This window comes from Aythya marila, assembly GCF_965140915.1.
Source record: "Aythya marila genome assembly, chromosome: 1".
Lineage (NCBI taxonomy): Eukaryota > Metazoa > Chordata > Aves > Anseriformes > Anatidae > Aythya > Aythya marila.
In genome coordinates, this window is record NC_139042.1 from 18,264,650 (window position 1) to 18,289,598 (window position 24,949).

The 24,949-nt window shown below is 38.4% G+C and overlaps 1 protein-coding gene across 1 annotated transcript in view; it reads left to right on the forward strand.

Moving 5' to 3' along the window:
- Window positions 1-24,949, forward strand: part of RNF17 (ring finger protein 17) — a gene marked incomplete at its 5' end in the record, with an annotated part of 194,710 nt that overhangs the window by 155,944 nt on the left and 13,817 nt on the right. The window contains 16 exons of the mRNA XM_082751634.1: window positions 1,518-1,598; window positions 3,008-3,108; window positions 3,938-4,109; window positions 5,302-5,378; window positions 6,988-7,262; window positions 12,472-12,633; window positions 13,772-13,961; window positions 14,085-14,250; window positions 14,721-14,911; window positions 15,858-15,993; window positions 16,467-16,620; window positions 17,325-17,440; window positions 19,349-19,469; window positions 20,162-20,279; window positions 22,911-23,135; window positions 24,058-24,208. Of these exons, the coding sequence (XP_082607760.1) occupies window positions 1,518-1,598; window positions 3,008-3,108; window positions 3,938-4,109; window positions 5,302-5,378; window positions 6,988-7,262; window positions 12,472-12,633; window positions 13,772-13,961; window positions 14,085-14,250; window positions 14,721-14,911; window positions 15,858-15,993; window positions 16,467-16,620; window positions 17,325-17,440; window positions 19,349-19,469; window positions 20,162-20,279; window positions 22,911-23,135; window positions 24,058-24,208 (2,436 nt within the window). The remainder of the gene's footprint in view (window positions 1-1,517; window positions 1,599-3,007; window positions 3,109-3,937; window positions 4,110-5,301; window positions 5,379-6,987; window positions 7,263-12,471; window positions 12,634-13,771; window positions 13,962-14,084; window positions 14,251-14,720; window positions 14,912-15,857; window positions 15,994-16,466; window positions 16,621-17,324; window positions 17,441-19,348; window positions 19,470-20,161; window positions 20,280-22,910; window positions 23,136-24,057; window positions 24,209-24,949) is intronic.

Here is a 24,949-nt window from a genome sequence, read left to right on the forward strand (position 1 = left end):
CCTAATACAGTTTTTGTTAGTGCCTGTTAAAGTTTGAAAATGGTTATTTTCTGAACATCTTTGGGAGATTTATCAGAAATCTGCATCATGTTACCTTAAACTTCAATATATTATGTTAATAAAATACTAAACCAAATCATCTGAAGTCATCTTTAGAGTATATCATGTTTGAGGTCATAAGCAGTCTTTTGATGGTAGTTGAACTTCTGTGAACAGAAGTTGTCTGTTTGAAAAAGTTGAGAATGAATGGTGTCGGCATCATGAGTTCAAAGGATGGAAAAGTAACTTCCACTGAGATCATAGTCTAATCTTGATGAGCTTCTGCTTCCTTTTTGTGTTTTTCAATTTTTTCTCCAGAGTACTTTATTTGTGGCTGGTGACTTCAAAGTCTGGCAGGATCACTTCTTAGATCACTGGATGAGAATATCCATGTTTTGAAAGGATATTTGTCACTGACCATAATGATAACCATGAAGTAGATGGGTTATGTTACTTCATGTGCTTTAACCTTATGTCTCCTTATATTTTGTATCTTCAGGTTGGGTGGCATCAGAATTTGTAACTTGGAGGTTAACTGTGCTGGGCAAAACACTTAGAGGGTTTTCTGCTCTTAATTTTCTCTTGAAGAGGAGACAGTTGATCTGAGCTGATCAGCTCCATTAGTTGTGTATCTGTTCTAGAGATGAACGTATTAACAAGCATCTTAAAAAAAAAAAAAACAACTCCAGATCATGCTGTGGCAGCACTTTCATCCACCTATCTGATTGTTTGATCAGAGGCAGAACTGTTCCAGGTTTTCAAACTTGAGCTTTAACTTTTCTTTAGCTTGTATTTCTTAACTGATAAGTAACCCTTTAGAAATGAAGATATTTGCCAAAGGCAACTTAACAGACATCTAATGGAAATGGATTTCCCAATAGTGACCGACTTTACTAGCACCGGCCCTGACTCTGTGAGGCATCTTCAACTGATGATGATCAGTTAGCGAAATGCCAGCCCTCTTAACACTAACTTTAGTAATGATAGTGGTGGAAGAACACACTTATGTGTACACATTTGCTTCTATTCCAGTTCACACCGGAGTATTTCACTCTCTTGCATCAGCATTACACTGAGTTTTAACAGTTCCTTGCAGTTTTTTTCCCCAAGTAAAACTCCTAAGTGCAGCATGTCTATCTAAGCCACAGAATTTCCTTTATTCTCTCCTGCATGCTTTCTTTGCTTTCTATTTGGAACTTTGTCCTGTTTTTTCTGTATGCTTCCTTTGATTCTGTTACTCTTTGTGTATGCATGCAAATATTTATGTATTTAGCAAAATCTGATACAGAGTCAGTCAGATACTCCAAAGTAATGTTCTTAGCCCACCTGAATTATGTTTACAAGCTATTCCATGCCTGTTAGCAGCTGTGGAGCTAGTCAGAGACATCTGAAGTTCACCAGGGTCACCTACCTCAAGTCTGTCAAAATTGGAACTGTGTATAGCCTATTTTTCCAATCAACTTGCTTTCATTCCCCAGGAAAACAAAACTCTGGAAGGCATCGATGAAGCTTTGTGGATTGGTATTTGTAATCTCAGCCGCTTGCAAGATGCAGATGAGGTAGGTGAAAATATTGAAATCCTGAAATGTTATGTGCTAGCCTTGATTAAAGCTTTTTGTCTTGAGTACTCATGGAAATGTACTGTTAAAGGCACTAAGAGCATGTTTAAACTTATTTACTTCAGCAGTTTGGACTGTTTCTGTGCATACACAGCATGTAACTCTGGACTGTGAGGAGTACCTGTTCCTAGGTATATCTGTGTATTAGTCATAACCATGTATAAGCAAAACTTAAAGTACTGAGCTTGTTTCCTCAGATCAGGGTGAAATCACACTTGCTTTTGCTTTGGCAGCTAAGTTAATTTGTGTTTTCTCTTGCTTCTTGGATTTAAAGGTAGAAAAGAAAAGCTGTTACGGCTTGCATTTGTCTACCATTTTACATTCCATTTGTATTCTAAGGTACACAGGCATGGAGGTGTTTAATGATTTTACTTTAAGCTTTTGGATCATTCTGTTTGGCATGGAGAGTCACTAAAACCCATTTTCTACTCCCTAACTTGTTTTGTTGCAGTGGCTGATCTGCCAGTTAAGCAAAGTTAGGTTAAGTACCTGCTTCAGATACTAACTGCGTCTTGTAAAATCCTTGCATTTCAACAGCTCTAACAACTCATGCATTTACAACTGGGGTCTTCTAACAGCTTGTCAGCAAAGGCTGAGTATTGCCAAAGCAGTTGTATTTCTGAGATTTTTTTTCCCCAATAATCTCTTCATTAGATGTAGCTATACCAACAGAAACCACCTGCTTAGCTGCAGGAATAAACTTACTTCTTTTTCTAGGTGCTCACAGTGAGTTTAAACAGTAGGAACCTTAGCTTGCTAACTACCTGTGTGTGGTGCTGTGTTAGAATGTCATGAAGAAAGTGAGGCAGTGGGCCCAAGGTCACAGGATCCCAGGATGGCTGGGGTTGGCAGGGACCTCTGGAGGTCACCTGGTGCTAGCCCTTCCCAAGCAGGGACACCCAGAGCAGGCTGCCCAGGACCATCTCCAGGCAGCTTTTGGGGATCCCCAAGGAGGAGACCCCACAGCCTCTCTGGGCAGCCTGTGCCAGGGCTCCCTCACTCACACAGCACAGCAGTGCTGCCTGGTGCTCAGGCGGAACTTGTATTCCAGTTCCTGTTTTTTGCCTGTTGTATCTGGACACTTCAGTGGCCATGAAAATCCAGACAGTGCAAGCTGACTAGAAGTTAAAGAAAACAAAATGATTAATGATCTATAGCTATTCTTCCATTGTATTTGTGTAACGATCCTCTGATCGGTTTGCTCTCCTTTGTACCAATCACAGCACAGTTTAGTGTTAATTCCTCATGCTGGAGTGTTCATCGCTGCCTGGCTATTCTTTGGTTCTATTCTATTTTTTGAGTTTAAAAAATCATGAATAAACATGTTCACTCTATACTGAATGGAATAGATGCTGAAGTGCTTCGAATTGAAAATGAAGCAGGAAGGAGACAAAGTTGCAGAAACTGCAGATAGAAAATTTGATGAGCTTGTAACTTCTGTCCTGTCAAGGTAATGTTCTCATCTGTGAGATAGGGGCAATGGGTGAGTTACTCAGATAAAAAGAATAACAGTCCAGGATTTCTTACTACAGTACTTCATAATACCTGTATTTAACTCTTACACAGTATTTGTTCTTTCATAGTGGTATCTAGTTCTTGAAGCTAGCTTGTGTGGTTGGAAACCAGTAGCATGTTCAGCTTCTGCTTTCAAAGAAAATCTCAGAATAGCATTAATGACTTTTTTCCTGAAATAGCTTGGGGGGTGGGGGTGATGCTGCCACTAGGGGAATGATCAGTTTAAGGAGAATAACTTGAAGAATAAAGGCTTTCTGCAAGTGTTCAAACTGAAAAAAAAAAAAAACATTCTTTTAAAGAATATTTGTCTTCAGCTTTTTATACATTAAAGCAGTACTTTAAGCAGTGCATGTCTGTTGCAAAGCTTAGTAGTACAGAAGAGCCTCTGCAAGGGGCATCTAATCTTTAATCCAACCATTAAGCTTATTTTTTTTAGGAGTTGGACTTGATGATCCTTGTGGGTCCCTTCCAACTCAGGACTTTCTGTGATTATCAGCTGGATGCATATGGAGGTACCTGTAGGCCTCAGTGGACGTGTTCTTAAAGTTTCTTCACAGAAAAAGGTTCACGGCTGTGAACTGTTCTGCTTCCCCTGATTTATCTTAGCTTTCTGTGCTGTCTGCACCTAACTATAAGAATAATGGTATTTCTGTGAGATGCATCCACTTTGTGGTATAAGTGGCAATTGTACTTTGTAGGCAAAGTTGGAATTTGCACTGCTGAGTGCTTACTGAATTCTGAAAAGTAATGTTTTTTTCATACAGGAAAAAGGAACTGTGTGCAGAATTGGTGGAGAGCATCAACAACTACAGTGCTGATGTTGCAAAAGCTAAGCAATTAATTGAAGAGAAGAAAAAAGGCTTGAATGGTGCCGTTAGGATAGCAAGGGAATTAAAAATTACACCTTCTGTAATAACCTACTGTGATCTGACTCAGGTAGTTACTGTGAAATTTTTGTGAAGAACAAACTCATACTTGTATTGAAAGCTTCCATGATGGTTTTTTAGTTTGATTTAAATATTGAAATTTCTACAGTCATGTACTCTGCCAACCCATCTCTACACATGCACTGCCAGTCTAAATTTGGCCTTGGTCACAAATCAGTCTTGTGACTCAATTTAAACAAAAAAGGTGGGCCTGGTCTCAAAGAGCTTGCTATTGGCAATGGCAAAGGGAGGGGAGTGACAGGAAACTGAGCCAGTAATGTGTGAAAGGGCAGTGTTCTCAAGATCTTAGGCTCAAGTCTTCCCCATTGTAAAGTTCTCCAGCCTTCACACTGAATGAACGACACCAGAGTTCAGTCTGTTCTCCTGGTCCAGGCCTCTGCTTCTATGTTTGTTCCCTGTCATAGCCTCTACTTATAGGAACATGATACCTGCTGTACTGTATCAGAGCAAAGCTCCTGGCACTGAGATATCCTGTCTGTGTCAACAGAGAAGGTGCTTGGAGGAAAATCTAAGAACCTGGGCATGTAGAGGTTAAGGGTTTTCATTGTGTATGTGTATACATCTGTACTTTGCCATATGTGGTGACAGCTTGTTCCATGTTCTGGTACTTGTAATGAGGTGTGTATAGAGTTGTTCCCTCTGTCATTCTAAGTCTGCCACCTGGCTCTTTGATTTGGAGGCTTTGTAGTCCTTGTGTTAAGAAAAAAAAGTAACAATTGGTCACCAGCCATTCTTGCATGCAGCTTGATTTTTTTTAAACTCATGTTTCCTGCAGTCACTTACTGCTTTCCATGTGAAGAAACTTGATCTCTCTCATCTGACCCAGGAAGGAATTCCAATCCCTCCTTTCTTCATGCATTTGTTTGCTCAGTGTGAACTCTGGAGGCTGGTGCCCACCTTTTTGTTTAGAATTTACCTTCCCAGTGGCTGTTCATGTAAAAGGAAATGTCAACTCCTGCTTCTAGTCTCATGCTACAGCTACAAAATACCACAGTGTTAAAGCCTTGTCAGTGCAAGACATAACTGACTATATAAGATTAACAGTTGGCTATTGGCTGTTAATGAGTAAACTTTTTGGTAGAATTAAATATGTTATACTCAGACCGTCATATCATAGTTAATAGGCACCTGCATAATTCTCTGTGTATATTGCAGACTAAGACTGCGCTCCTTAATTTCAGGTTATTCATGATTTGAAGTTGCCGGTTGATGCTGAGCTCTCAGCAGTGAATAGTTTGAAGGAAAAAACATCTCCAAGGTAAATGACTGGAGTGGGAGGTATACTGGCAGATAAATAGGTGTGCTTGTTATTTTAATTACAAAAGCTGTCTGGTTAACAGTTAAGTGGCATTAATTAAGCTGCCTGGCTTAAATAGTTCTGAAACTGCTAGTTCAGGTGTGTACAAACATACTGCTGAAAAGGCATGATTGCCTTCATCTGAGGTGTCAGGAGAAAGCACAAAATTTGATGCTATATAAGCAAATACATGCATTAATATATTCTGACAGACCTGTGCAACTTCTAAACACTCTTCCAACTAGAAAGTAGGGAAAACGTTGGTTTAATTCTTTTTAAATAAAACTTTTTAACTTCAACAAAGACACCAGTATGTAAGAAGAAACTCATGGTGGTAGGTTAAGATGCAGAAACTCAGTAAGTAATGTAGAACCACTCTGTATGAGAAGTAGAGCAAGAGGCAGGAGAGTTCTAAGTGTGAATGTGAAAACAAATGAGCAACCAAATCGATTCATAGATGTGGAGAAGTGAAATTAGAGTAGCTAATCACATATGACATGGAGTAAAAGATTGAATTTTGTGCTGAAAGACATGTATCACACAAGACATGTTTGATATATAGGTGTCATACATCAGTGATACAGGTATTTGTAATGTTTCTTCTCTCGAGATTTCTCCTGAACACTGATGAGATCACATCTTTTTTAAAGAATCTGGGGAAGATAGAATGGGGAGCATCTGGATAGTAAGTATTTCTTAATGAAGAGGAACAGGTACAGTAATTCAGTGTTTCTTAATAGTTAAATACTTATTGGAGACTAAATTTTTAAAAGTCCATGCTTATTATTTTTTGTGTAAAGAACCAAAACTTTTTTGTTAAATGCTTGTGTTAGCATTCCAGTTGATTCATTTCAATTTTACTTGTTTTTCACTTAACTATATTCCCTAGTTTTTATGCTGTTTTATGAGCTTTAACGTTGATCGATAATAGAAGTGTTTATCACTTTGGCATATGAAAATTGGTTCATGAAAGTGTAAATCTCAGATCAACGAATACTGGAATTTGTAGTATTCCAGCTTCATGATCTAAATACTGAGCATGTATGCCAGAACAGGTGACATCAAAAAGTTACAATTGCTTTCATATTTGTCCTTTTCATTTTTTTCCTGTGCTCTTAGACAGAAACTTGAAAAATGGAATGGAGTTGTTGTGAAGGCTCTTCTGGTCAGCACTGGTTATGTTAAAAAGATTTACTGACTGTAACTGTCAGTAGTAAGACATCTAGCATGTCTTTTTTTTTGCGTGAACATCTCACACTACTGATGTTTTTCAAGTGCTTTGTGTTCATACCTGTGCTGTCTGATTATTGAAGCAGGGACAATTCTGTGTACTCAGCTGTGCCCAAGAACGTGTACCAGTTCTGTGCCAATTCTTTCTAGGTTTCAGAAATCCTGTGCTGCTGTCTTGGTATTGGAAAAACTACATAATACAGTTTTGTTTCAATGAGCTTTCACAAGGTGTTTTCAGAACAGTGATATTTTCTTAATAAAACCTCTGGTTTGACTTGTGTGCTTCTCTGAAAACAGATTGGATTAATGTGTCTAAAAATAAACCTTTTCCCAAATACAGTGAAGATAATGGACAGAATGCTCTTAGCCTTGGTGACAAAAAAGAAATGCCAAGCTCTGATACTCAGCTCTCTGTAGACAATACGATTCCACCACCTTGCAGAGAAAGTAAAATAAAGGCTCGGGTGAATAAACCTGGTGTTCGCAAAGCAGTGAAAAATGTGCAAGTACAAGAATCACTTGCTGTGGTACCTCATCAGAACACTCCTGCTCCACCCAAGAGCCCGTCCAGCCCAGATGTCATCATAGAAGAAATAATTGAAGATGACCTGGAAAGTAAGTTCCTGAATACCTGATGCTTACAATGTTCAGATGGCAAGCACAATGTTACTTACGTTTGTAGTTAGCTTAGTGCAAGCTGTGCAGTGATAACTGTATTGTACTTTATTTTCCTTTGAACTCCTGTAGTACATCTTTCACTTCATTTAGCTTGCCTTAGGGAAGATGTTTCTCACAAGCTTTTTCATGTCTGCCTGGATGGTTCTTCAAATCTCTTAATCATTAGTCCCCTTCAGAGTGTGTCATTGGCTCTGTTCTGGCAGTTTGCTGGGCTTCTGCATCTTTTGAAGGCATTGTCATACCTTACCTGGCAACAGCAGTTAAGTTCTTCAGCTTGTTAGCTTTTCCCAGGGCAGTGTTGGTATAGCTCACAGGTCCAGCCAGTGGTACTGCCCCTCTGGTTGGTGCTCGACAAGACTGGATCCAGAGCGCTGTGCCCAGTCTTGGACCCTGGCAGTCAGCAGCACACTGGAATGAGTCCTCCAAAGTCCTCCAAGGTAGAGTCCAGGAGGTGGCAGGGCAGAAGGCATTAGGAATAACTCGGAACGTGGAAATAGCACTTAAGGGGGGAAAAAGAGGACTATGGGGGGTGGTCAGTGACCAGTGCACCTGTAATGAGAAGAGCAACATCTCTGCTTGGAGTGGGTACAAAAGTAAGCTCAATAGAGTTGTAGGGAAGTTGGATTTTTCACATTCTCCAGTTCTATTAAAGTGGATGAAGCCACTTCAGAACCAACAATAGCTGGCTTTGAGAAGAGCTAATACTGTGGTACTTCAGCTACTGCCATACCTGCTTTGAAATAAAGGAACAACTCAGGGAACTGGTAATTTACTTCTCACTCACAGAAGTCTGAAGAACTAATGAACTGTTCCTTGATCTTGTGAGGACTGTTGTTCACCCTGCTGTTTCTGTGAGGGGAAAAAAGTCCCATCAAACATTTCTGCCTGGAAAAAGATAGAAAGGCTTCATTCTTATCTGGTGATGGATCTCACTCCTTTGGCGCACACCTACTGTTGTGGTACTAAATGAAACCTAAGTGGGTTCAGATCTGGTTGGGTACCAAGAGAGCATTTCAAATGGTTTGCAGTTTAAGTGGGAGGGTCCTAAAATATTTTTTTAAAAAAACAACTTGATAGTACAGATTTATGTTGCATTTAGTAGCAAAGAAGTTAGTACTAATTAGGGATTGAGTCTGCAGTCTGTTAAGATTGGGTCAGGATTAGGATACCAAATGCACTTCAGAAGTGCTTATGGAAAAATGGACTGTAGTTTGATAATGTATTGAGTTATGTTTCAGTTAAGCAGAAAACATCAGAGTGGAAAACAACTATACTGATGGCAGATCTTCAGGAAAATTGATCAGTGTTTGTGGTGATCAGTCTGACTGCTGAATGCCTTTTCATAGACTGGAAAAGAGCAACACTGGTAGATGCAATTGCTTTCCACCTCATGATAAGGATGTTGCGTTATTCTCACTGACAAAACAACCTTGTTCTTTGTCTAAGGCCAGGGAAGGGTTTGTTCCTAGAGGCTATTCTAGCTAAGCCAGTTAAGTTCTGTGTCTGGGCTGGATGCGATTCTCCTAAAGCAAAGATGTCCTGAACTGTTTAGTATTGAATAATAGTGGTTTCTTTGGTGCACTTCAGCACTTAATTGTAAATTTGAGCCTTTGTTCAACACGTGTTGATAGTTTTTTTCCAAAAGTTTTTATGTGCTGTATGAGTGAAAGATCTGGCCTCTCTACAGGACCTGGACTTAAATAATCACCTGGTCTGAGCTGATGGCAACTTCTCTGTCCATAGGAATAATGTTTGCAAAGATGGAAATGTGAAAAGTTGGGATAATGGTGATCTCCTTTATGTTTTTGTTCAGTGTTGTTAATTCATCCCATGTTTGTCAAGGAATATTCGTGTCTTCAGATCCTAGTATCTATTTCTCAATAAAGGAGTTGCTGCCTGTGTTAACAATCTGTGCTCTCTGAAACAACAGAAATCATGAAGCTTGCTGTCTTGTATTCACACTGCCTTGAATTCAGGATAAATTTAGGTGCTCCTGTCACTCAACACAAAGGATTTTAGCATGTGCCATCTACCTGTTGTTGCTCAAATGATGTCATTGCAAGGGCAGATGAGGTGGTAGAGGAAAGCTTTTAGATCAGGCACCAAACGAGGGGCTGTAGATCAGTGGGCATACTCGGACTGAAGCATGGAAGGCTACAGAGGGTTCCTTCCAAAAGCACTCATTCCTGGGGTGCTTCTGTCACATTGCATGTAGGAGTGACAGGCTTCTCCCTGAGCTTACTTTTAAGTTTTTTTTCCCCAAGTAGTTGAAATGTGACAGTAAGACAATAAATTCCTTCAGCTTGCAATGAAGTTTTCACCTATTTATGCACATATTCAAAAGCCTTAGGTACAGGGTAAGCTTATTTAAAGGCAAAGTGAATACTGGAAGGTTGTAATATTAAAGTGGGAGAAACTACCACCAGCAGTGACATGGGGCTACTTAGAGGAGGCAGGTGACATTAGTGGCCTTTCCAGCTGCTTGTACCTGGGTGAAGTATCATTCCTGGAGCTCTGCACATCTGTTGAAGCACCATACACCATTGCTGATTCTCAAACATGAGAACTGCCAAAGCATTTAAGCAGTTGAGAGGATGCCTGCTTTGGTGTAAATAGATGCTGTTGGAGAAATAGATGCTGTTGGAGTCTTCCAGGAGGGCATATGCACATTCATCTCAATTTTGTAGAGTAAATACAGATGTTGTCAGTGCTGCAAGGGCAGAAAACCTCTTACCTAATGTCTTACCTAATGTGAGACAGATGCACTCTCACAGTGGAGAGTGCAGATTGCCAGTCCATCCTGAGTTCTTGTTTCCTCTGTGTTCTTGTCAACAGATAGTGTGGGATTCTTCCATAATGAAGTTGTTTAACTTCAGCATGTTCTTTTTCTCATTACTCCACAAACATACTGGGTTTAACAGTCTGTGGTTGGTCACTTGGAGAAGGTGGGGATGATATGTAGGAGCATTTGTGGAAGCCTATGTTGTGTTGAGGGTGGGGTAAATTTCTTGATCCAGCTGTCTAAAAGAGCATATTCAGTAATCTCAGTGGACTTTACGAAATGGTCAGAAAAATCCTTCAAGAAGCAGTGTAAGATGAGTTAGGCCTGTCTTCAGTTGTCTTCATGATAGGACTGTAACACTGGATTTAGTATGTGGGCTGACCGTTTATACATAGCCTCTATATCTATTTCAGTACATCTATTTTAGTCACACCAGGTATGAAAATGGTTACACACAAAAAAAAGGATAGCAAATTTCCAGCTGGTCTGTGCCAACCCCAGAGAGGGCCTAGGAAGCAAAGTGGGGAATTAAAAGCATAAATATTTGTGTCCATGAAATGCCCCAGACTTTTCAGATGTGTGGGTACAATGAACTTGACCCATCACTAATTAATCCATGCTATTGAATTACAGTAATACTTGTCAAAGGAGCTCCTTACCTTTTAATCCAGGCATCCTTGGAGTCAGCTAATAGTTACTCTAACAGACCTTGGGAAGGCTTTCGAGGATAAGTTAGAGGGGCAGGGATGCGAGCACTAGCCTTGTTTTCCCCTCAAGTCTAATTATTGGCCATCCTGATAGTAAAGCCCTTACCTGCAGAGCTGGGCTCTCCTTGCAATGACCTGGTGTCCTTCAGCTCGCGTACCCAGATGTGTATAACCCCAAAATCCTCAGCAGAACTTGAGTGGTAGCATGTGATACAAACCAATACTGTGCAGTAGCATGATGGGTACAAGTGTTAGGAAGTTTTTATCAGTCTGCAGTGTTGATACAATACGTGTAACCTCTGTATTGTGCTTGCTGCTTTACTGCATATGTGTAAATAATCACCTAATCTAATTGACTAAACTTCTCTCCTAAAACAATAAACAGAGCTTTCCCCAGAACGCCACAATAAATGGAGGAAGAAACTTTCCAAGAAGGAAACACGTTCTGAACACAAAGCTGGTTAGTGATTTTCCTGTCTAGAAAGAGATTCTGATTCTAGAGATTCTGGCTAGTTAACACATACTTGTTGGTGTGTAAGAGCAGTCACCAGGCTCCTGAATTCCTTCGAGTTCAAATTAGTCTGGAAGGTGCTTATACTGCTCATGTCATTAGCACTAGCAGCGTAACTTAGCAGAAATGCTCCCTAATCAGCTCTCCTTACCAACGTAAAAATTATCCCGCTTTTGACATTTGTTCTAGAATGACTTGATTAGAAGATGTAATACGCTAAGTCCCAAGCAAATCTCAGAAACTCAATATTGGCAGTGTCTCAGCACGTGGTAGATACGTGATGTGGTGGCATCAGCTTTCAAATAACTTGTACATTCACTAGCTGCTTTGTCAGAGTTGTGGCACAGTAGTAGGGAATGTAAGCAGTTTGAGTTCGTAACTTCTGTGGAAGTACATCATAGAGAAATTCTAATGCCCATAGTGAAGTTGGACTGTAGAGTTCGCTGCCGCTTCGTTACAGTGCAGAGTTTTTGTGGATAAACATCAGTTATATCTGAGCCTTCCCAGGCTCTTAAGTTTGGGCTTCTGTCATGAATACACTATGAAAATCAGATCCCAGAGTTGAAATTATCATAGAATTGTTTGCTATGATCAGTTTTATTAGTAATATGCTGAAATAAGTGTTCCAGAGCTTTATGGATTATGGAAAGGACAGTTCAAAGCCTTATCAGTGGTCTAGCAAAGTAAAATGCATGCTTTTCCTAGTCTACTTGGGACAAGCTAGAGACTGATGCAGTAACACTGAATTGCTGTACAAAAGCGCTTAGGATTTCTGTTCTCAGAAGCAGCTGTATTAAGCTTTCCAGCTTACTTTCTAGGAGCTTTGTACTTCTCTGTTAAGTAGAGGGAATAAAAGCTCTGAATTACCTCTGTAAGTTCAGGAGGCCACTTTGTAAGTATTGAGACAGCCTTCAGTTTTGCAGGGTGGCTCAGGGGAGGTAGTTCTTACTCATTAAAAAGAACAAACTTAATCAGGAGGCAAATGTGTAACTCGCTTGAAACAAGTGCAAGCAGACTTCACATTGAAAGCTGTTTGAGGTAATGAGATATTACACGATTGCAACATAACTAATCCCATGTCTAATAGTGTCTCACTGGAGTCACTTGGACAGCATTTGATCAGTGTGGTTTTTTTGTCTTGCTCAGGTTCAACAGAGCTAGTGTTTGTAAGCCATGTTGTAAATCCATGCCACTTCTATATTCGTCGGTACTCGCAGAAGAAAGAAGGTGCTTTTTTGGAGGAGAAATTGAATAACTTCTGTTGTTGTAAAAGTTCCTATTTCTTGCCTTCAGATGTTCTGGAACTAGGTAAATGAATCATTTCTAAATGCGTGAGCTAGCTTAAATTACCATCCTTTAGTATATCTTCTTCAGTAAGGTCTTCTTTCTCTATTTCTTTTTTTTCCTTTCCTATTCCTTTTCCAAGGAAAGTATTTCATTGTATTCTGGAATTTACAATTAAAACTGTTTTGTAAAGTAGACTTGTATTAAATCTTAAAAATGGAAATTACGGAAACACAAAAAAGTTTCTTCACTAACTGGCCTTACCAAATCCAGTGTATAAACTAACAGCAGGAACACGCCTGGCTGTAAATGTTGATGTCTTCCAGTGTTAGGTGATGCTTGTTAGCTGTTAAGGTCTTTTTTAGAATACTGATTGTAATGAACAGACTTGTTCTTTCATTACCTCAGTAAATTTGCTTTCTCTTATGCAAGCAACGTGCCACTTCTGGTAGGTAGATGGTTTATGTTTACAGTTCACTGACTGGATAGAAACCATTCTGCAAATAAAATGAAAGACAAAATAAGAATGTATGGCTAAGTAATTAAAAAAAAAAATACTCGGTCTTACATGTTGACAATGTTACTTATTGCTAGAAGGTGTTCAGAAAAGTGATAAAAAGTATGTTACAATCCTGAATACAGAGCAGAATCAAAAATCACATTGGAAAGTATAGGTGGTTTTATTACAGTGTTTTTTCTGAATTTTGGAGATGAAAATTGAAAATTTTCAATTGAAAATTGATGAACATTGGGTATGTTATGCAGACGTAGGGAACTTGTAAAGTATGTATATTTTCGAATGTTTTGATGTTTGTGGAGTAGACTTTTTTTCATACAGTTTTCTTATCTGACTTTGACAGAACTATTTGTGACTCGACTAGACTTTAATGGCATTTCAGTAAAAGGTATAGAAGGCTTACCAGAAATGATTTGTTAATATAAGCCAACTGTCTCCTAGCTGCACAGACATTGTGTAAATGAATGAGGGGACACAGATACTAAGACAAGGTTATTAATGTTTTTGTGTCTTTGTTTAGCAGCACTGATCTTACTACCTGTGTGGAAGATGGACAACAACGGAATGTCAGGCAGAACAGAAATAATACTTAGAGTGTAAAATATATATTAATTCTTAATTTAGGCTTTTTTTCCTTCCATGTAGGTGTTGAAATTTTCATAAAGAGCAAGGAAACTGGAATGTGGTGTCGTGGAACTATCACCAAACTAATCCCTGTAAAAAGTAAAAAAGAAGAGAAGCCTTCTGATCCAATAAGATACAAAGTTTGTGATGTGGCAGTGATGGAAGTATTTCTGATTGATGTTGGGAGTTCAGAAGCTTTAATTTTCTCAGGGTATGTTCACAAAGAGTTGTTCTCTGCATTTGTCCTTTGAGAGTTGACACTTAAGAGTTTTTCTGTTAAGAAACAGTCAGCAAATATGCTTCAGTAGCTTTTTTTTTTCCTCATTGGCAATAGGTATGATGCTGCTGAACAACCTGAACCTTCTCCTTTGCAAACTATTGAACCTGATGACATCTGCTTGTTTGTAAGGAAGCCAGATAAGAATATTGAGGCAGAACTTGGAGCTGTTCCTCCTTTAGCAGTCCAGTGTTCATTGAAAGATATTGTTCCCAAAAATGCAGTAAGTAAAAGTTGTCTCTGCTACTTCAGGAGAATTTTATTTATTTTAAGATTTACATTAAAGAATTTGAGTGCATAATGTACCACGATCTCACTCCAGTCTAAACAGAATAAAACTTACTAATACAGAGTATATTTTAAAGTATATGTGTATCTATTAAAAGATGGCTTGCGTTGCTTTAGTTGGAAAGGAAACAAACTTAACAGCAGTCTGCCTTTAGAAAGCCTCTGGGTTTATGCTCATACATTTCAGATTTTAATATCAGCTTGACTTAGTTTTATGCAGTTAAAATACTTAATGGTCTATCACAAAATGATATTATCTTGTGTTGTCCTGGATATGAACTAAACAATCTGTGCTCTTAGGAAATACTGAATGCGCTTCTGTTCAGATGCATCCATGCTCACTTCCTTGTTTCTGTCTTCTTTGACTCTCAGATATCATCAGGACTTTTGTTTTCTCTCTAACAGAGTGAAAGTTGGGGAGAGGAAGCAAAGACAAACTTTTTAGGGATGGTCAATAATAAAGTTGTTCTAATGACCATATTTAGAGAAGAGAATGGCGTTCTCATTGTGGATTTGAAAAAACCTCCACATAATAAAATCAGCAGTGACATGCCCGTATCCCTCAAGGATGCATTAGTTTTTTTGGACTTGGCAAGGTAAGTGTCATCTGGTCTATGCTCTTATGACAGAAATGATAATGGAGTAATGATAATGTCATAAATGATACTGGAACTTAAAAAGTGAAGTTGATTGAGCAAGTTATTTTTGCAGTGTTCGGTGTGTTAGTGTGTGATGTGTTCATGTTCAACAATATCTGTTGATGCCCTTTTTTGCCTTCACTAATAAACACTAAACATGTTCGTTTTCTCTAATCAGAACTTTAATTGGACAATGTACTTTATTTCAGAAAACTATCAAATCTAAATTTCTGTGTAAGTTTGAGAACAATGGTTTCTCCTTTTACCCCCATGTCATTCAGCATCCCCTGCTGAGAGAAAAGCATGCCAAAACCAGCCTTGTATCTTTGATTTGGACGGGAGGCAGTGACAGCCAGGCTGGTCACAGTAGGGTGGGTGTAAGGGGGAGCTTGACGTTGGCATTGGGACAGAAGGGGGCTGTTTTGGAGGGACTAACAAAAGAGACAGGAGATAGAAAAGAACAGTGAGTGCTTTGGTGGTTATTAGGCTGATGGTAATGATACGTGGGAGATGACTTCTGCTGCATCTGCATTCCTCTGGTAATTGTTTTCCTCTCATAAGTGAGGGAAAGAAGACTTAAAAATGTCCTGTCAATATAGTGGGCTTCGCCTTTTTGGGGGGTAGAGAGGGGACAATTTAAATGCATATTTCTGTTTCCCAAATAAAATACTTAAAGGGGACAGCTGGCAGATATCTTACTACTGTGGTAGATTTGTTGGGGGAGAAATTAGAATTGGCTGTGCAAACTGCAAGAAGGAAAGTTCAAGCTGTTCACACAAATGTGGAACAAGTTACTTTTGAAATGTTTTCTTTCATTTTTTCATAGTAAAACTGACATACGAATATAGGTCTTCCTTCTCGGTCAACTTTGACAAAAGTTACTCAAACTCTTTTTGTACCTTAGGTTTAAGTCACATCTTCCTAATCACTTAGAAAATAATACAGTCTTGCGATATAAACCACCTAAGATACCAGAAGAAAAAGAAGTCTTTGTTGTAGTTTGCCACATAAATAGTCCGAGTGATTTCTATCTACAATTGGTAAGTTTAGAAATGAGGTCTGTTTAAATAGAACTCTGTACAGGTATTTTTATGTTGAGCTACTTGGAGTACACAACAAATGAGTTACAGTTTCCATTATTTTCTGATGTTAGTCGTCATAGGATTTCTGGAATTAACATACTAGATTAGCTGTAAGAATTCTAGATTAATCCTAATTAAATGCAGGAATTTCTGGAATGCCCTCAAACTTTTTGACAGTTTGCTTACATGGTTAATTTCCATGGGGGTGTGTGGTAGTTTGGTGTTAAGAATAGTGACTGAGCAGGGCAATATTCAATAATCTTTAGGGTCTTTAGTTACGAACACGTGAAGTGAATTATTGGTCAGTATGGGGGTAAGGAGTACAAAATACACTGCCAGAAATAATTTCCTTTAAAAGAACAAAAATACTGCTGAAAATTAAGAATTCTGATCTGTATGTGTTACAGAATGTTTTGTTGCTCTTAATTTAGGTAGATAGCCTGGATACTTCAGCTTTTCCAAAGAAAAACAAAGAGAGACACAAATATCAGGATAGCAAAGACTTGGAAATTGTCTGCCCAGTTGAAGGCCAACCCTGTATTGCAAAACACAAAGATGGGAATTGGTACAGAGCACAAATTACAGGTTCTGGTTCTTCTGCTGTAATGCTAAGTAACAAAATCAGATGTGCCGCTTGATCAGTCACCCATTGGATGTGAATAATGAATAAAAAACCGACCGTTACATCTATTAGGCAGTCATTCTAACAGCTAGGTTCATAAATTCAATACTGCTGATGTTTGTTGTATTTTTTTCTTACTCTGTGCTTCATATCCCTTGACGCAAAAGAAATCGTACAATTACTTTTTGGTATTGAAATTCTATTACATATTTTAATATTTCACATTAGCTTCAGCTACAGATTTGTCTATTATATCCAACCTCTGGTTGTAATTAGTATGGGGTAGTAATTCCTGTAGTAATCGCCAAAGTATTGGAGGCAGAGGGAGACCTCTAAGATGCCTGTATGGGCAGTGTACTTAATGTGCATGGATGTGTGCTTGCATGTCTCCTTGGCATGTAGTTAATATGCCAGCATCTCTTAAAATGATGAGACGTATCGGGTTCAGAATGCTTAAACTTAAGTCAAGAATCCAAAAGAGCTGACTCTTACATTTAAACAAACAAAAAAAAAATCATTAGCTTGTAGATCATGTGAAAATGTGATATTTTTAAAAGGGTGTAAATGTGGACTTTGCTTTGAAATTCTGATGATTTCGCTTGGATTTGATACTCCTTTTTGTTTGTAATAACTTGAAGATTTTGTCCCTGGATTGTTTTTCTTGAAGGGCTGCCACGTTCACAAGAAGTTGTGGTCAAATACGTTGACCTTGGCAGCGTCGCTAATGTAACTCTTAAAGACATATGCAAAGCAGAAGATGAGATTCTCAGCTTTCCAGAAAAGGTAAGTTATTGCTCAAACTAACAACTGAAAATAAATAAAATGCAGATGGATGGAAAGGGAAATACAGAATTGCTAAGATTATCAAGTAAATGAAATGTCAATTAAGTGATGTCAGTTTCAATTGAAATCCAGTGTTACCTTGGGTTGGGGTGTGTATGTGGGTGTGTATGTTTATTCAAATACTTCCTTTTACTCCATCATAGAAAGCATAATTAATTTTCACATTGTAACATTTTCAAACAGTAATCTAATAGAACTGTATCTTTGTTTTAAAGCATTTGAAGTTGGGTATTTTCTAAACTTTTCGTTTGAAGGGAGTTTCCCCTCTTGGCAAGGAAAAAAATGGGTGGGAAAAAGTATTTCTGTCAAACAAAAAATGCACACAAGTTTAAAAAAAAAAAAAAAAACTTCTATTGTTCATCAGATAGTTCTGGTTGTCAATCCTAATTTTTCTAAGCTTTAAAACTTGATGTGTTTTTTGATAGGTTTTATAGCCTGTTTTAGGCCACGGAAGTAGTGACTGTTGTAAATAACATTGGCTGGCATCTTGTACAAAAAACAGGATTTAGCTGTTTATATTTTGAACAGATGTTTCTGGGAAGAGTTTCAACAGAAATAATTCAGCTGTTCTATAATGACAGCAAGGGAGAGGAAACACTGAAAATGGCAAAATGCTTTTGCTGTTGCAGGAACTTAAGAAATACTTCCTATCGCTATTAGGTTTAAGGCAAGTAGTAGAAAGATGCGCAGGCCTGCATTTGCTTGCATTGTTGTGGTTTCATATCTCTTCAATTAAAAGAAAAAAAAAGGATTTAAAATCCTCTGAAACATGAATGAATACAACACTGCAAAACCGAGGATTCAGAAGGTAGGAGTATCAGAAGTGAAGCTGCTTGTGTGCAGGTCTGTCCTGTTGCACGTAAGCATTGTTAACTCTTAATACACGATCATGTGTTCTGTAGACGTAAGTGTGAATTGGTTGTTACAAGAGATGTTAATTAGGCTGTTAAAGGAGAAGCCTATTAATGCAGTTTGCACTCATTTTAAATGACTTTGGTACTGCAGAAATAGTGCCAAAACTGGAATGAGAAGTGTTAAAGTATTGTTGGTTTTGGCATCCACAGCCCTTTTTGTCTAACAGTTATTTAACCTGTCAGTCAGTCTTATTTTCTTATTCCTGACTGCCTGTATCCTAAGAATATCTCCCAAACATGCTTATTTCCATTACCCTTATTTCCTTTCTCTTTTTTTTCCCAGCCTCTGTTACTCTTCTTACTTTTTGTGCAATAAACAAGAAGGAAGAAATAGTAATATTCAGTTAACTAACTTAAAATTGAGCTGTAGTATAGGTACCAAGCTTTGAAGTAAAGATGCTAAAGAGGAATTATTTTAAACAAAGTACTTCATCTCATCAGATTTGTCTTTTTTTTTTTTTTTTTTTTGTCATCATAATACCTTACCAAAACCTCCAAAAACCTCCAGAAGTTTTCTGACATAAGTTCTGTGGTGTTCTGGCATCTCTGTAAAATCCTTGTTGTAGTCACGTTAGGCTTAAATGTTTTAAGTTTGTGTCGCTACATTAAGTTAAGCAAAACAGGTTTAAAGTTTTCCTCTTAATCTCTCTGTAATAACCTTTGTTGTCCTCTGCCTCCAATTCTGTACCTACCCATGAAGGGAGGCAAGGAGAAGTAAGCTCTATTTCAGCAAGACTGTTACTGAGTTTGAGCTTTATGTCCATCTGCAGGCTACAGGGTTGGGGGACCATGTGGGTCTTAAGTCTGATCAAATGTTGTGGAATCCTGGTCATGCTGTCCTGCATGGGTGCAAAATCAAGGTGTTGTTTGGTTTTATTCTAATGGGATGTTATTGATACGTGATGGCAAATGGATAATTTGAGTTGTTTTTCAGGCAATCAAGTGTAGGCTGGCTTACATTGAGCCTTACAAAGCAGCAGATGAGTGGAACAGAGAAGCCACAAGAAGATTTGAAGAAATGACTGAAGATAAATTTATGGTGTGTTCAATTGTTGGTAAGTTATCACAAGTGTGTTGGTTTCTGCTTAAGTATTATTAAATGAACTCAAATATAGAAACGTGTACTATTACGTCTTTGAAACGTTTATATCCGTACTTGTGATGGGTAGCCTGGAGTGTGCACATCCAGACATGAACTAACTGAAGGAGGTGTAAAAGACACAACCTCAGATGAAAGTTCTGTTACATCTCTTGTTGTGGGCCACGCTGGTGGAACAGGATTTAAATATCCTAGTTTATAAGATGACCTTGTTTCCAAAATTCCAGTAACCCTCAACAATTCCTGACTTTAATGGTAGCTGTGAATGTGATTGTTGTTGCTCTAAAACATCCCCAACCCCCAAAAACAAATTTTGATTAACATATGTATGCCTTAGTAGAACTTTTCTCAATACCAGTTATTGTTAATATGCAGGTAGTTGTTTTTCAATATGCACAGAACAGTGGTTTGGAGCCTATCTAATACTTGAAATTACATGCAGCAGTTGGTTTCTTGTAATTAGTGTCTTCTGATTTTACAGATGTGTGCAAAGCTAAACCTCTCTATCTTGTTGATGGCTCAGAATCAATTCTATAAATCATATGTAATTTCACAAAATTTGTTGCTTCATACCATTTGCTGTGTCTCTGGAAGAATAAGTGGTCTTTACTGTAATTGATTACTACTATGTTTGTTATTAATTCACAGAGGTTTTGAAGAACAACATTTTATCTGTTAAACTCTTTGACTCCTACGCTCTTCATGGAAGAGGCTCCAGTATTAACTGCCAGCTGGTTAAAGAGAACCTTGCATCCTACATACCTGGGTATGTGTTTGCTCTGCATAACTCAAAATAACTCAAAAGTCTTTGGAAATACTGGATTTGTGAAACAGAACTGTTGGCTTTAGTATGTCACCTGAGTGGCTGGAATTGGCCACTTTTGTGATGAATCTTCCCAAACTGGTTATTAAGGTTCCCATTCTTTTGTATTAAGAAAAGAAATATCCACCCTTACATGTTTGAAGTACACTTAAGGTAACTCATCTCTTTGGAAGTTCTGCTACTAGAAGAGAAACTCTCGGGTAACCAACTACAACAGCGACAGACAGAAGAGTTGGGAAGAGATGAGGCCTTTGGAGACAGTCCTACTCCATGTAGTTTGTTGGCTTTTAGAAAAGATGTAATCTATGAGTATATTCGTGAAGATCAATAATTATTCCTTAATAACTTCTGACTGCTGATGAGAATAAAACGATTGTAAAATAGCTTTTGTTTTGAAAGTGGAATTCAAGTTCTGCTTTTTTCAAGAGGAAGCAAGTAATTGGCTTTTCATCTCTTAGTTCAGAAATACAAATAAATCCTAAGAACACTATTATTGTACCGATGACATTTTTAATAGGTTTTTGTAAAGTTAAGCAGCTTTATTTAAACCTGAATTGTTTCTGTTGGATTGCTTTGTTGTCACTAGGGTATTTTCTTTTGTTGTGGTTCAGCTATACTTAAAAGCCTGGTGTCAGCCTGCAAACAAATGGATATGTTACCTTAATATAAGATGCTGTAAGACTTTGGTAACTTGAGTGATCTGTTGGGTTTTAACTATGTGTGGTGGGTTGGCCTCAGCCATACAGTTGTTTGTTCACTCACACCTCCATATTTATACAGCAGGGAAAACAGAACCAGGAACAAGAAAACTCATGGCTTAAAACAAAGCCAGGGAAAGCACTTACCAAGTGCTGTTACTGGCAAAACAGACTCAACTTGGGAAATTTAACTTAATTCATTATTGATTAACATAAATTGTTAATACAACAATTGTTAATAGATTCAGGTACTGGAAAACAGAAGGCAAACATAATTCCTGTCTTCCCCCTTTAAATCTTCATTCCTAATCTTACTTCAATTCAAACACCTCACTCCTCCTCCCTCCTTTGGTCCCTTCTTACAGAAGCTCCCCTTGCAGACCTTGCCTTGCACCACCAACACTTTAACTTCTATACTCAATATTCCTTTTAGTTGGAATGATCCTTATATTAGTGGGGGGTGGTAAAGGGATTGCTCTGTTTTTTTCAGAGGGTCTTGGCTTACGTTGTTTTACGCTTGTGGCTCTGGCCCTCCATAGATAATTTGTTGCACTTTTCTCCCTGAATTTTACATTTGTGAAGACAGATGGCCTGCAACAAAGCGAGAGACTGGAGATGAATTTAAACCTATTTTTAGAACATCCAGAATCACATCTGTCAAACGCTTACTCTGTTCAGTGATGTTCAGGAACACCAACGTCAGCTCTAAATGAGTATGAGATGGTGTAAGCAGGAGAGCACAGTGCTCCAGTAAAGAGTACTTGCTGAGAAGCAATATTAATTAGCAAACATCAGTAACCCTACTCCTGAGTTAAGTACATAAAGTTAAAGAAAAACTCTTGAACTCTGAAGTTCATTCCAAATTTATTTTTTTTCTGATGGTCTGCAATAATAATGCTATACTGGAGTTACCAGAGGGGGCTCTAGGGTGTGTAACATGTTTCTAATTTGGAGGTGCTTGCCACGGCAGACTGCCTCTGGGTGGGGACCATGTGATTGTTCAGACTCCTTGTACATGAGGCAGGCGTATAGATGAATTGTGGTGCTCATTTCAGGATGTTGTGAATGACTCAATACCTAAATAGTAAGGAATATTATCTCCAATAGTTTAATTCCTGTGAATGAAAAGAGAGGTAGTAGATCTCTGAAAACTTGGAATTTTCTTCTTGGAGGCCCAGAAATGGTAAGCAGTTAAGCTTGCTGTTTCCCTCAGTCTGTGGTATTTTCAATAAGCCAGTTCTTTTTGCATTAACAGATGATTTTCCAAGCTGTAGGCTGGGCTGTTTCCCAAATGGATTGCTGTGTACCAGCCAAGGCTTGATTGCTTTTGGGCTTTATTCTGTCTGGTTCACACTATTAAAACAAGTTTTCATCAGGGTATTCACATGACCAGCTTCATGGAGTACTCTAATTAGGAAAGGTGTTAAGTTGTATCCTCAGGGAATGCTAGAAAGGTAAAGGTTTCATGGGCTTAGTATTTCCTTACTTCTGAAACAGTTATGTACATATCTCGATGTTGCAAGTTTCACCCAGAGGCAACATTACTAATAGCATGCTTCTGGAAAGCAATTTGGTATCTTTTATCCAGACATGAGCATTAATCTTTTGCAGTTTGTTTTATATCAGGCTTGCTTCTCTTCTGGCAGCCTACATCTGACTGTAAAATTTGCAAGGATACTTCCTGAAGGAACATTAAAAGAAAGTTACTATCATGAGTGTTGAAGGACTTTTCACAAATGCTTTTGTTTTTTTTCTTTTTCTGCTTTTCTAAGTTTTTTCTTTGTTCTTAATGTGGTCAATTGTAACCATTGAGCTCCTCTTGATTGTTGAAAATGTGTTTGATATTCGGATTCTGATTATTTCATGTTCTTTACAGGTACGTTGAAAGTACTTCTGTAAGGCCCAATGAAATATGGGATGTTCCCGTAGAGGAAACTGCTGAAAACTTGAAAGATTTAAATCCTATAAACATGAGACCACTGGAGGAAGAAAGGGATTTCAGATCGCTTGCTAAGAAAGAGCTACAAGTGAGAATTAGCCATGTGGTGTCTCCCAGTAAAATCTTTATACAGTGGCTGTCATCAGGAAGTATACTGAAAAGGTACTCGCATGCAGCTTTTCTAGAGAGATGTTTATGTTATAAATGGATGAAGGTATAGTTAGAGCAAACTGCTTAGGATTGCATTTAGCAGTGGGTACTCTTCAAATGTTTTTGATTTGTTTTGCTTTGAAAAAAGTACAGGAACAAAACACAGATACGCACTATGTTGTAATTCATTAAATATTTGTGATTCCAAATTAAGTACATGACCTAACTCCTATTGCAAATTACACTTCATGTACTAAGTACACTATCCAGAAAGACTAAATATTTCTGCTTTTTCTTCTCCTCTTTTCTTTGTTAGAAATCTAAATAGCAATATCTTTTAAGTCTTGTAACTTCAGTTAAATTATTTCTTTCTCCATGATTCTAATATGCTGTTAGAAAAGCTTGAAAGCAACTTCTAAACAACATACCAACTTTACTTGGGTACCTGGAAGCAGTCTGCTTAGGTAACGCTACCTGCTGCTTGAAGATGTTGAAATCAATGTCAGTGCCTAGTGCAAGTTCCTTATTTGCTGCCTCTTACTTTTCCTTCCTTTCTTCTTTTTACTTCCTTGCATCTGCCTATCTAGACTCCCATTAAATTAGTCATGGTGCTAAATGAATGCCACACACTAAAGTCGTAAAGAGAAAACAGTCCATTTTTCAAATAGTGCCATACAGAAGGTCCATAATCCCTCAGATAAGTTCATCTGTTCAAGAAAGTGCTGTTCAAGAATCTTAAATGGATTGCATCTGTTTTTACAGCCTCGTTTCATGTATTCCTAATGTGCCATAAAGTAAAACTGTAGCATTATGCGTCTGTTAAACAACTTCTAAAATTGTTAGTGTATGCTAGTTAACTAGTAATTGACTAAATAATACCCTGCACTCATCCGATAAAATATTACCACTAGGAATGTGCGTTGTTCAATGTTAGTTTACAGGAGAAGATGGCTGCCTTCTACAAAGAATCCCAGCCAGAGTCAGTGAAGTGGGAGTGTAATATGCACTGTGCTGTGTATGTACACGAATTGAAACAGTGGCAAAGAGGTCAGATAAGCAAGATTGTCTCTGAAACAACTGCAGAGGTAAGCTCCCATCATAAGAGGGTTCATTTTTTTTTTTAAGTTTATAATCATGCATTGATTAAATAATCTAAAACTTAAGCTGCTTCTCTGCTAGTATTTTCTCGTATGGCTTTTTGCTTTAGTCAAGCCTTTTAAGTTGCACTGTACATTGTTACAAATGAGATTACTGCCTCATAAAGCTCAAACGCATTTAGCAGGGAACCTGATAGTCAAAAAAGGCTCACGAGGTTGACTTTGTGTCTGTTCATGCTGCACTTGGCAGCACAGCACAGATTGACCAGCTGCAGCCCAGCACTTCAGCTCAGATTCCAGAAGCAGTGCAAACCTGAGGGGGATGTTAAGTCAAACCTAATGAGCCTTGCTTGGAAGATGGGGCCAGCTGAACCAAGTGCCACGCTGCAGGAACATGGAGTCGTGCTCTTCCTTGAACCCTGTGCTGGTGACGAAGCACTGTGCCATGGAGGTGTAACTTCTCACACAGTCCTAGATGCGGGTAGATGACTGCTTCCTTCAGAAGCCTGGCTTTGTAGTAATACCGATTATCCAGGGCTGGTTTACAGCTGGTTCTCCCCAGCATCACCACATTACGCCTCAGGGATGCGCTTCATAGGAAGGAAAAGCGGGACTTCCTATGCTTATTTTGCATCATCACCTGCTTTCTGAGGCGGAGAGCCCTCAAAAAGCCATGTCAGTTACCATGTCAGTTGGAAATGCTGGAATTACCACAACTTTTTAAAGTTA